We start from the raw sequence: 12,723 nt of genomic DNA, 5'->3' as shown, positions 1-12,723 counted from the left end.
TACCAGATGCAACCTTTTTGTGTAATTTATATACTGCTGTGTCCCTCCCTAATGGCAGGGAAAGTAGATAACTTTGTAATTGATGTGCAGCCTTATTTTCCCCCTCCTTCTATCTTTTTCTTACTATTGTTGATACTGGGAAGTTACTGATTGGTTTCAATAGGAAGCCTGTATGGAAGCATTTGGAGACTCACAGAATACAACAGGTCCAAGCTACTACACACATGCACTTAGGTTAGGCTGTAACCCCTAGTAGGAACAGTATGTACAAGCATAGAAAATAAAGTATTGAAGCCCTCTAATATTGTTTCAAATTCTGAGCCTTCGTGCTCTACTCCCATCCATCCTCTATGGCTGTATCTGGCCTACAAAACCTGATAACTACCAGAGGGCAGCAAACAGTCAATGTTTCTGTGTCTCACATTCCCATCTAACAGTTGTCTGATTTGCTACTTGAGTTGATTTGAAGAGCAATTTGAAGTAGACAGTTTATTGCAACAGTGTTTCTTCAATTTGTGAATTAAGGGATGACATCCTTCTTTGGAGTCTGTATTCCAAAGCAGTTTTGTACAACTTTAGATGCTCTGAGACATCCAGATGGAAATAAAGCTCCCAACATTTCTGGAAGAAACCAGACTGAGGACAGCTGCTCCAAACTCAAGATCATCCAAATTTTGGATGTATTTTGTTGCTGCCTAGGTCAGATCTAAGGTAGGGATAGGTGTGTTGGTACAGTGAATTGTGGGAATACTTCATGAGTAGTTGTGGTGCCAGAGACAGGTGTAGATGATGCAAAGATCTAGGTGTACAGGAGAAAAGGGGGTGGGGAACAGCTGTGTGAGTAGAGTTGGCCTATTTGCAGAAGGGGCATTGGCTATTTTCTCAATAGAGATGTTTAACAGTGTCATTTGGCCATCACTGTGTCTCAGTATAGCTTTGCTTCCCCATCACCACACTACTAGTAACTAGTGGCTAAATGATCTATAAAATAGGGCTTCTTCTCTCTCTCTCTCTCTCTGAACTACCTGGAGAGAGAAAGCCAAAGTGTAAATGCTAAGCCGTACGGGCCTTTCTCCCAGCCAGTGTATTTCATATGCCTGCCGTCCCACATTGCTTCGAACCGTGTGGCCCAGATAGGCTACCAGCACGGGGCATGCGCGCTAAAGGCCGCTATGCCGTTAAGTGTGAATGCGGGGGCTGGATCGATCTGGAGCCCCCTTGTAGCTTTGAGGCAAGTAGCCCACTTTCGCGTGCATTGGCAATGAGGCAAACGGGGGATATCCCTGGTTTTGGCCACCCAAGTCGAGACGAGACGTTTACACTTATGCTTCATCCTTTAAAGCGCGCGCGGACACACACACACACACACACACACACACACACACACACATGAAACAAAGCCAATTAGAGATGTAATTCATCTCGTGTGTGAAATGAACCAGACCACAGAGAGCGAGAGAGAGAGAGGCGGCGGCAGGGAGGAAGGATATTAAGATAGGGCTTGTTAAATTTGAGCCTCCAGATTAAAATAACGATGCAGCCAGAGGGTTGCAAAAGGAAGAAGGGAAAGAAAGTATTCTTCAGTGGTGGATCTGGGAAATGAAATCAAGGAAAGTGTGAGCCATTTAAGGTTTTGGAGACTTTTTACCACCTTTTTACTCTAAAGTAAGCCCATTTGAAAATCTTACCTGTACCGTACAAGAAAAGCTTACTGAGAAATGGGGCGGGGCACCGATAAATCGTGGGCAAAGGTGATGAATCCATTTCCATTAGGCAACTTCTGTTTCTCTCCCTCATCAGCCATACCACCATCCCTTATATTTATAAACAACAGGTTTTCCCCAGACTGGAGTCTGGGCTGAAAAGTCCTGTCATGAAAGGAATTTCATTGTAATACATCTGGAGGTTATCACGTGGCGCTAAATTAATGTGTAAATTTATACTAAGTTTGAGAAGAGTAACATAGTTTGGAGTGCTTTTCAGGACATAGAATGGAGATTTAAGTAGATTGTTTAAAATGACAACAAAATTGGACCTATGCAGATCATTTTAAGGCTTCTCTTATCCATTTCCTAAGGCAACATGCGTTGTCACGGTTAGTTTAATTGGATTTTACTCAATTAAGTCAATATTCGGATTCGCAGCAGGTTACACTGAATATTAAACTAATCATAGCGGGTGGGATCGCACAGCGTGCTTGGCTAAAACATGACCGGCCAGTAAGTTCACGGTTTATTGTGCAACCGATGACTGAGAGCACTCTAGCTTTTCCCAACCTGGCGCCCACCTAACGGGGTCTCCCTGCAGCTTTCTCCCCAGGCAGCTTTCTGGCCAAGGACACCACGCAGAGAAGGTTGAGGCTTCTCTACGCAATTGGTACGAAGGAACTGAGTATGACAAGAGACCTTTTATAGCAAAATATGTATTTTATTACTAAGTTATATACTAAAAGTAGGAAGATGCTTCTTGTTGAAATACACAACTAAAGCCACTTATTCAGAAGCATAGCTAACAGTGCAGTCTTGTGTATTTGCATTTCGGTGTAGATTCGGTATTCCCCATGTAGCGAGTATGACAATAATTGATGATGATGTGCCATCAAGTCCATGTCGCCATTCCCAATTACGTGTCTTCCGCTGGTTAGGAATCTTGGTTAATTAGGAATCCAAGGTCATCCGGAGGATACCGTATGTTAGGGGAACACATGAAGTGGCTAAAAGCCGAGAGGTGTTTTAACTGCTTCCAGGATTTCCTAAACAGTTGAGTGCTTAGTATCCCACATCAGGCCAGCAAAAAGATCGTGAGAAATCATTAGCCAGCCGAGTTTCCCACTTTGGCTTCTCGGGGTTGCCGATTGTTAACACGTCTGTCGCATTGCAAATGGGGGAGGAGAGGGGACTAGAGGTCCACACGTGCCTTTGGGAGGAACTGAGACTTCTTTGGATCAGAGGGCACTTTGATGTCTTTGCCGGGCCTGCTAAAGTGGCTGAGGGATTAGAGTCTTCACCAGGGACGCTCTCGGGTAAAACCTCAGCGGCCAGCCCTAGGCAATGTTAAAAGATCCGCAGGAGTAAACTATTGGCGTTCAGGGCGCAGCAGGCGGTTGCGAGCGAAGAATCGGCTTCTCTAAGCCTTCCTAACACGGCTGCCGTGGCAACACTACCCCTCCCTCCGTGTAGCACAGAGCTGAATGGAAACGTCCTTTGCTCCTCTGCCATTGGCCTACAGATACCGACGTAGACTGCTATTGGGCAGCGTAAAGGGGAGAGACCTCCTTTAGGAATGTACTATGGCTTGTCTGGTATTTTTCTCTCCTGGGGTGGGTGAGAGGGAGGGAGGGAGAGAAGAGCGGGCAATAGCTTCCCTCTCTTGCTCTGCGAGGGTAAAGGCCGCACTCGTGTGGATGGGGAGATGCAGCGTTTTAAACTTGATGGGCTAAGGCCCTGCGTGCCAAGCAAAGAGACCACCGCAGCCCACCCCGCCAGATCTGCGACGGAGGGAAGCCCAGCCTTGTGTGCATAATCCAGAGCCAGCCAGTCACGTGAAACCTGTAGCCCGCCTCCGCGGCCTTCCCCCTCCCTTGTCTGAATGTGCGGTCTTTTCTAGCTCCCCTCCACTTTTTTTCCTTCAATGAACACGCGCAAGTTTGTTCCTTAAAGCAACACTCCCCCGTTTCATGCTTCCGCGGAGCGCTATCCTCTGCTAAGATTGGCGACGCAAAACGTGGATACGCGCACCTATGTCGAGAACGTTCAAACAAACAAAAAAAAAGTTTGTACGTTCCTCGGACAAGAGTTCCCCGGTTTAAATTCTTCATGGCGGATCAAATAACCAAGATGGGCACGTGCGAAAGAAAGTTCGTCAAAATAATAGGCAATCGGGGAGAACAAAAAATAGGAAATCGACCCCCTTGACGTCACGTGACGAATTACCAAAATTAAATTGTTAGAACACGAAACGTTGGTTAAGCGCACACAGTGATCTGTGAGAAACTTCGTACCGTTTTCTTTTAAAAGTCCAGCGTTTTGAACTCACAAAAACGGGACTGGTGGAGCATTTTCTTTAAAGCTCTTAGCGGCAGTAGTGTTACGTGTAAGCGAGTAACTCGGCTATTCCAGTTTTTAAATTCACTGTTTCAAGTATTAAGGATTTGTTGTGGTCTTTTTCTTAACACGGCTGGTTGTTCTTGTAGGAACGCAGACTTTTCTTTGATTCAAAGAGAGAGAGGGGGGGGGGAGACCGCAGGATCCACCACCCTGTCATTATTTGTGCAGCCCTGGGAATTCAGCTTGGACCTCCCAGGAATCGTGGCTGCTTGAGGCCAAGGCGCCTCCAAAAGGACTTTCTTGAAGGGCTCCGGATATCATTTAGTCTCTTTTTTCATGCGCCTCCCCCAAACCAATTCATGAAAGAAAGAAAGAAAAAACTGTATTTTAACAGGTCGCACCGTGAAGTAATCCTGATGTGCTCTTTGTAAAAACGTCTCCCTTTTAAAAACAACAGCAGCAACGTCCTTTCCTTCTTAAAACCCAAAGCAAATTTTTCTTGAAAAGAACCGAGGGGGTAGGGAGAAAAGAGAAGCATTCCTTAATGGAAGTATTGCATAGAAAGGGGGCTGGATCTCTTTAAGGCTCCCCTGAAGTTGGAGATGCACACACACAAGGGTAGCCTGCCTGGGTGGTCTCTCTACTTTGGTGAGCTGTTGCTAAGCAGCTAATAATAGTCATGTTTGCTGAGTAATTTCTGCCCTCTTTGAGCCAATCGCAGCCCAGAAACTGAAGCCATCTGACAGCCCCAGGGGCGGGATTTCAGCTCTTTTTCCCTTTCTCTCCCCTCTCCCTTTCACCCCTCCTCCTCCTCTTTATCCAAATGGAGAGAGTTCCTTTTTTCTCCCCCTTCTTCATCTCATCTATTGAAGCAAGGGAACTGCTGCTGGCTGCTGCCGCCGCTGCACACAGCAGAGGAAGAAAGAGAGCGCGACGCACGCATCTAGGAGAGAAAGAGCGGGGGGAAAGCAGCCGGGAGAGCTCTTAGAGACAGCTCTGCGCCCAGACAGAATGGTACAGCGCACCGAGACAGAGAAGCAGCAACAGAAGCAACGGCGGCGGCGGCTCTTGTGAGATCAAGGCTTTCGCCAGGCTTCGCTGGTGTGGCGAGAAAGAGAGCTCGGGCAGAGTCCGGCTTGGCTTCCAGCAGCAGAGCGGCGAGGAGCCTGGAGAGCAACTCGAGCCGCAGGCGAAGCGGTCCGGGGAAGGAAGGCGAGCGCGCTGAGATTCCCTGGCTCCGCTTACCCGCGCACCCTGGATGTGGGAAGCAGCAGCGGCGAAGACCTCCGGATCCTCGCGAAATGTTGCAATGGAAGGCTCGGGGTCTGACTCGCCGGGAGCAGCTACAGCGGCAGCAGCGGCAGCAGCGGCAGCCAACGCCGTATGAAGCGGTCTGTCAGCAGCAGCAGCGAATCTCCGCCAACCCAGCCAGTCCCCGGTCCCTCTGGATCGTCCCGCAGCAGCAGCAGCAGCAGCAGCAGCAGCGCGCTGGGGGGAACCTCAGAAGACCCAGCCTTTGGGTCGCCAAAACAACAGCAGCAGCCGCGGCGGCGGCGGCTCTCTGGCGGCAACATGGCCTCAGCTGTTAATGCCTCGGAGCCGGAGAGCAGCGGCGACTGTGGTGGTGGTGGCGGCGGCGGCGGCGGTGGAGGAGGAGGAGGCGGCGGCGGCGGCGGCTGCAGAGTGCCAGATCGGCCGGGGAGAAGCGGCAGCAGAAGGCGGAGAAGGATAGTGGAGAACAGACGCGCCGCGCCGCCCGATCTGGAATATCTGCAGCGGCCGAGCTACTGCGATGCAGGGTTCGCCTTGGAGCAAATAGCGAAGGTGCTTTGTCGAGATTTCTCTTTTTTCTCTCTTCCAAATCTCATTTTCTCATAAGCGGCGGGAAGAATCGCCAATAAAATGCTGAAAAGTGGGGCTGGGGGGAGGGAGGGAGGGAGGGAGGATGTTCTTGACTCCCGAAAGGTAGAAAGGCAGCCCTTCGTCCCTCCTACCTTGTACTATGCTCGTTTTTCCAGCGTGTTGGTGGGTTTGCAAATCATCTAATCGCGTTTCCCCGGGAAGTGTGTGTGGATGTATGAATGGGACTTTCCTCTCTGTTCTTCACGAACGAGGCACTCTTCTGTCTACCCCGAGAAAACTTTCAAAGGACTTTGATTTTCTATGCAACCCTTGAAAAAAAAAAGTTTTGCCCAAGAAAAAGAATTCTAACGTTTTCCAAACCAGCACTGCTCCCCTCCCCTCTGTCCCTGTTATCCGGTTTAAGTGTGATTTCCCTCCCAAGAAGGCTCTCTTTTTCGGTGAATGTCGCGTTTCTTTTTTAGCGGTAGGGCAGAGAGTGAAAATTGTAAGCAAATAGCTAACTTCCACCTTTCCCGTTCTGGTGGAGATAATTCACCCCCCACACACACACTTCAGTACTCGAAGGAGATAACAGGTTTGGCAGCGCCTTCGCTTCACTTCGCAGGACGGGAAGAACAGCAGCAACAAAAAGCAAAGGCAGCAATAGTACGTGAATGAAAAGATGAGTTTGTTGGTTGATTTAAATATATAGAAAGCATCCGTGTGGCTGGTCCCTTCCATTCCCCAATATTGTGGCAATTTATAGACAGATGCTCGGTTTCCAAAGTCGAGATCATCCCAGCGACGCCCAAATGGCAATTGTAGACTGTAATTCTTAAATTTAGGAGGTTGCCAGCGCGGTGGGTAACCACGTGGGGAGCCAAGCAGGAGCCTAAGGAAGCAAGGCGGGGAAGGGGATGGCAAGATTCGCAGGGAAGCGGGCTTCAGCTCTTCCAGAACGGGGTAGGTGGGTAGGGAAGGGAGAGCCGCCTTCCTCCTCTTCTCTAGTCCATCCCAGGATTGTTTGACAGGTCGATTTATATTCCGGTGCTGGGACGATCGTTCTGGGCTGTAGCGCTATCCCGGCTTGAACTGAAGGGTCCCAGAAACGGTGGTGTGTTGAGAAGGAGCGGATCGGGTGGTCGGAGGATCCCCCTCCTTGCAAGCCGGAGGGTAGGCGGATGTGGGAAGCGGCGGGGCGTCTGCCACGCTTTGCAGGTTGGCCAGCCTGCTCGGCTGCCCCGGTGGGTCCCGTTCCTGCCACGAACTGCCCGGCCGGGACCCTCCTCGAGCTGCTTTTCTTGCCGGCACATTGTGCTTTTCTTTGGGGGCCGGTTCGCCGGACGGCCTGGGCGTGCGTTTCTTTCCCGATCTCAATTTCTCCCCCTTTTCCTTGCTTTTCTAGGGGAGAGCTACTGGAAGAAAAGCGCCGCTGTGGCTGAGAGCGAAATTTCAGAGACTGCTATTTAAACTGGGCTGTTACATTCAAAAAAACTGCGGGAAATTTTTAGTGGTTGGTCTTCTGATCTTCGGGGCTTTTGCGGTGGGATTAAGAGCGGCCAATCTGGAGACCAATGTGGAGGAACTCTGGGTAGAAGGTAAGGATTGATCCCTCGCCTGGCTTCTCCTCCTCCTCCCCCTCCCAAATGACAGTGGGGGTGGCTGATGGAACCTTCCTTTCTCTCAGGGGCAGAGCTGGTGGTTTATTGGTGTTGGCTGAAGGCCAGATGGACGCTCTCCTAATCAGTTTCTGGAAGTGATACCTTGTGAGATGGTCTAGGGGTGGAAGGGAGGGCGGCTGCTTGGGTGGTGGGAAAGAAGAAAAGGGGGGTCCAGTTTGGACCTTGCAGATCCCCTCCCCTTCTGGCCGATTCTGCATGTGTGTCCAAAGGAGCTGGTGCCTCTCTTCCCTTGCAGAGCATGAAAGAAATGTCTGTGTTGAAAGCGGCTCACCTCTTCCGCCATTTTGTGTGTGTGTGTGGGAGTGAGTGAGTGTGTAGGGGTGTATGTGCGTGCGTGTGTCCTGTTAGCAGCAGCCGCTGCCGCAGGAACAGGCTGAACGTGATCTGCACAGCTCTCAGTAGGGCTGTGCTTGTGTGTGGTCCTGTTTTTTTGGACAGCTTTCAGCTTTGAGAGGAAAAAACATTTGTTTCGAGGTAAAAAAAAAATGGAAAAGTGAAGCACAGACTGGACACATGTTGGAATATTTGCAAAGCAGATTCCTGGTCTCCCTCAGTTCAAGAGGGAGGCTGGTTTAACTGGAAGCAGGGATGGCTGCTTTTTTAATATTTTCCAGGGGTAAAATAATGGTTCTTAAGTAAAAAAAAAAAATCTCACAGTTGATCTGTTTTTTAAGATAAGTAAATTATGCAGATTCTTTTTTTAATTCTCTGGGAGAAGTATTGACCAATCTGTTAATAGTAATTTTTTTTAAAATTATTTGACTCTTTAGGTTGGATGCCTAACTAACTAGGTTTTGCTAGTAACATTCATTAAAGGGGCCTCACAACTCCAAAGTCACAGTGCATTGCACAAAATAGCCATTTGGGGAGGAGGGGTACTACTTCACAGAAAAGGACTACAGAGACTTACAGTGCCGTAATATATTTATTTAGAAGTAGATCCAAGTGGGTTAAATGGGACTTAATCCAAAGAAAATGGATAGCAGTAAAATGGTTTAAAGTTGCAGTGCAATCTTCCTACAATGCAGGCACTGGTTAGAGTTATAATGGTCCAAAGTCTTCCCCACTTGTCCATTATCTCAGCCCATTCATGTCCTGACAATATCGGTATTTTCCCTTTGCTGTAAATTGTCATGAGTGAAACAGCTTAAGTGTAGTTTTCCCTCTTAAGCTGACATGATCTCATTACAGCTTCAAAGTGTGTAAATTCTGCAATGCTTTCTTGCCTATCACCTTGGAGGCAGTCAGGTGATTTTTTTTTTAGCTGGGGTATATCGAGGGGCTCACTGAGCATGTCCTCTTTGCTGGTCAGTAAAGTAGTCAGTTTCTCTCCCAGTGTTTGTATTGTGGGTTAGCAGTTTCTCACCTGAGTTTACCACCTTGTCCCTATTTGTCTCCAGAACACCAGAGAAAAGATCCCCAATATTTTATATTGGGAAGAAGAGGAGGTATTTGTGCCACTCCACTTTAAGAGTAGTATGCAATGGCGATAGGGTCCACACTTTTATGTGAGAAGAGGGACATGCTTTCACAATATTTTGAATAGCAGCTGTGGGGATGTTTACCTTTAATGCAACAGACCTGTTTTTTTCCTTAGTATGGTATCCAGAAATCAGTGAGAGATGTGGAACCCGGTTTCCTCCCCCATCCCCTTTAATCAACCTTGTATATTTCCTTGATTTAATCACTTTACCACCACCCTGTGGTGGCTTAACAAGTAGTTATTTTCAAGGATCCCTTTTTACATCACTTGGCCTTCATGCTGGTTGTGGCTACTTGTGCCCTACCATTTTCTCATACTTTGCTTTTCTTTGTATAATTTTAAACTTGAGAGAGATCCAAATGGAATTTGGAGGGGAGAAGGGCAAGCAAACTAGTCTGAATAAGACCAGGCTAAGTCCTGAAGTCATATCTCATCCTGTTTCTGCTGCAGGGCCCTAATTGGTAGTCATGTCCTCTGCTTCTGAAAATGTGTTAAAAGGGCATGGCAGCATAGCTAGAAGGAAAACCAATCAGTCTGCCTGTAATAACTGGCATAGTCTGTTGGGAATTGCCTAGCCAAGCAGGGGGGAGGACTCAAGTGGGGAATTAGCTTTGAATCATTGGGCTGCTGTAAGAGATCCAAGAATGCCACTCCACCCCCCCCCCCCATAAGCTCCATGGAACCTTATCCACCTGTTACCAAGGTAAGGCAAGCAGTTTGGGGAAATTCTTGCATGATAGGCAGAATACAATAAATAGCTACTTTGAATTCTACACCTATGGATCTGGTTGCTTGTGTCTAATACACTCAGAAGTCAGGAGAATAGCATTCAGCAGTGACTCAGAACACCAAGGGAAATTAAAGACTGGCAAAGTTTACATCAGGCTTGTTGTATGGCAACTCAGTAGATAACACTTTAACATGGTAATGATGTGATGGACATTTTCTGCTGCCAAAGATATGGCTCCAGAGAACTGCCATGCTGACTTGCTCTATAGACCAAGATGTGCCAGTGGAGCAACTGGGAAGGTATGGATTTATTAACCATATCTAACTCTCTTCATTTCATTGCCCCCACAGTTGGTACAGAATTAGGTCAAGCTGAGAGCAGTCACAACTAACTTCTTATTAACTGAATCCATTTGTCTATGGAGATCCTCAGTCATCCAGATCATGGTTGTCCCAAAGGTGCTTTTTTCAAGAGGCAACTGGACTTTCTGGTTTTTCTTTGAAGAAGAGCTGAAGAAGCTTCTTGGATGAGGAGTGAAACGTCTTCAAAGAAAAACCAGAAAGTTCAGTTGCCTCTTGAAAAAAAGCACCTTTGGGACAACTGAATCCATTGGAAATTCAAAAATTTCATGCAAAACTTTTCCCTTTATTGTCTCAACTCCCCTCCCCATTGTAACACCAATGTTGTCTTAGTTCAGAATTCTGGGAGCTGAAGTCCACAAGTCATAAAGTTGCCAAGTTTGGAGACCCCTGTCTTACTTGGTCTTTGGCCATTTGGCCATTAAAGAAATGTATATGGTGTGTTAATGTTAACTAGCTTTTATTAAAATACTGAAACAATTCAGTCTGCAAATGAACATGGTTTTCATAATGATGGTTAAAGAAAAAGAATAAGGATGTTTGGCCAGCTGGATGGAGAGGAGAATGGTAGACAGAGTGTTGTGACTAGCTCACCATGTTGAGCACAGTCATGTAGGAAGCAGATGCATGGAGACTACCCTTTCTAGCTACAATTTATTTATTTACTTACTTATGCAAACTATTTGCAAACAATCCAAATAATGAATGTCCAAATCCACAAAGATTACTTCAAAGTTAAACAATATCTGCCAGATTAACGTCCTTGGCCAAATGCCTGAGGGAGAATTCTTTAATGTCTTGTGAAAGGCTAACAAGATTGGGGTCATCTGCATCTCCAGAGGGATGATGTTCCACAGGGTTGTCACTGTAACAGTGGAAGTACGATTCCTGGGTCCAACAAAGTGATGTTCTTTAATGGAAATGACTCAGAATATGCCTTTCTTGTTAGGTTTGATGGGGTCTTCCCTTGGCTGCCATATAATCTTAAGATTGATTGGTAGTTGATCAACATTCATCCTAGAGAGATCTTTGCATAGACAGTATCCATAACCACTCTGTAAACCTCATGTAGACTTAAACCTTAGAAATCTTTGACCTTGAATCTCTTTTTGAAGCATTTGGAGGCCACAACTGCTACAAATTGATGGCACTGCTACAAACTGATTTGTGCCATATTAAGTTACAGGACAGATATAGGCATATTATACTTACAGGGCAATTCTGCCCTCACTTGATACCCCAACTGTGCTATTTATGTTTAATAATTTATAATTATTGGGTTTACAAACGTGTAATGAAGCAGCCACAAATGAGCTTGCATGGAGTTATGCAAGATGACAATGCAGAAGTCATACTAGCTGGGGAATACTGGAAATTGAAGTTCATAAATTTTAAAATTGCCAAGATTGGATACTCCTGGTCTAAATTAATGATTGTTATTTCAATCAGTATGTTAATTTGCAGGACTATAAAAGGTAAATTCATGACCATTAGGAAAGAATCAAAAATAAAACTGTCAGGAAGTTGGGGGGGGAGGGGTGGGTTAGGGGGAGTTAGGGAGGGTTAGGGAGGTTAGGGAGGGTTGGGGGGGGGAAATGGGGAGAAAATGTAATTGTAAAACTTTTCAAATAAAAAAATAAAAATAAAAATAAAACTGTCAGCATCAGAATCTCATTATATAGATCTGTGATATGGCTTAACTTGTTACAATATTCTGGTTGACACAGCTCAAAAAATGGCAACCCAAAATGATTTGGGAACAGGAGCATCTCTCTAACATTTGAAACCAATATGAAATTTCTGATCACAAGATGAAATGATGGGACACATTTAATTTTTTTTAAGCAGTTACACAAACCATTGAGGATAAACAAATTAAGCAAAGTGGTCCTCACTTAATGACCACTCTTTCAACAACTGTTTGAACCTTTGATAGCCCTGAATGAATAACATGAGCGGTCATCAAAGTTCTAGCCATCAGAATAATTCTACGGTCCTATGATTGCCATCCAGGCACTTGGTTTTAGCTTGAATTTCCAACTGTAACAGCATCCCAGGGTCATTTGATTCTGATTTGCAACTTTTCCTGTTGGCTTCCCACAAGCAAAGTGAATGAGGAAGCTGGAAGGAATTTGAAAGTTACAGTCAGATGAGGTCCTGGTTTAACAGGTGGCAGTGATTCACAGTGATGATAACCAGGGTTTGCCAGAATTGCCATTGCTAAACTGGGCAATCATGTTACATCAGCTTTATGGCTGCATCTCTTAGTGACAGAAATTTCTATCCTAGTTACTGTTGTTAAGAGAGGGCTACTGGTGTCCCTTTTTGAGGTTTAGTGTATGTGTTTGAATACAACTCATGTAAAGTGTCACTTTTTGAAAAAGGCTGTGGGGGGGTGAACTGAATGCTGATTTAGATAGAGCATTGGTGTGATCTAGCACATTTGTTCACAAGTTCTTCTGACTGATAAGATTGAGTAGAGTCGGCACTGATGTTTTTCTTATTTGAAATTCTTCAGTGGACTTCGTATAGCCAATTCATTGAGTTCTTAATTTATTGTTGGTTAATAGTTATTGATCAA

At 46.1% G+C, this 12,723-nt stretch overlaps 1 protein-coding gene across 1 annotated transcript in view; it reads left to right on the top strand.

The window, feature by feature from the left end:
• Positions 1-5,603: 5,603 nt before the first annotated feature.
• The window catches only part of PTCH1 (patched 1), a 94,725-nt gene continuing 87,605 nt past the window's right edge, over positions 5,604-12,723 (top strand). Inside the window, exons 1-2 of the mRNA XM_070935638.1 lie at positions 5,604-5,870; positions 7,294-7,486. Coding sequence (XP_070791739.1) covers positions 5,619-5,870; positions 7,294-7,486 — 445 coding nt within the window. The 5' untranslated portion in view covers positions 5,604-5,618. The remainder of the gene's footprint in view (positions 5,871-7,293; positions 7,487-12,723) is intronic.

Source organism: Pituophis catenifer, unplaced genomic scaffold (genome assembly GCF_029215685.1).
Source record: "Pituophis catenifer annectens isolate HBS135680 unplaced genomic scaffold, rPitCat1.0.hap2 SCAF_2, whole genome shotgun sequence".
Taxonomy (NCBI): domain Eukaryota; kingdom Metazoa; phylum Chordata; class Lepidosauria; order Squamata; family Colubridae; genus Pituophis; species Pituophis catenifer.
The sequence above is the reverse complement of the archived record's forward strand: the minus strand, read 5'-3'. Positions and strand labels throughout refer to the sequence as shown.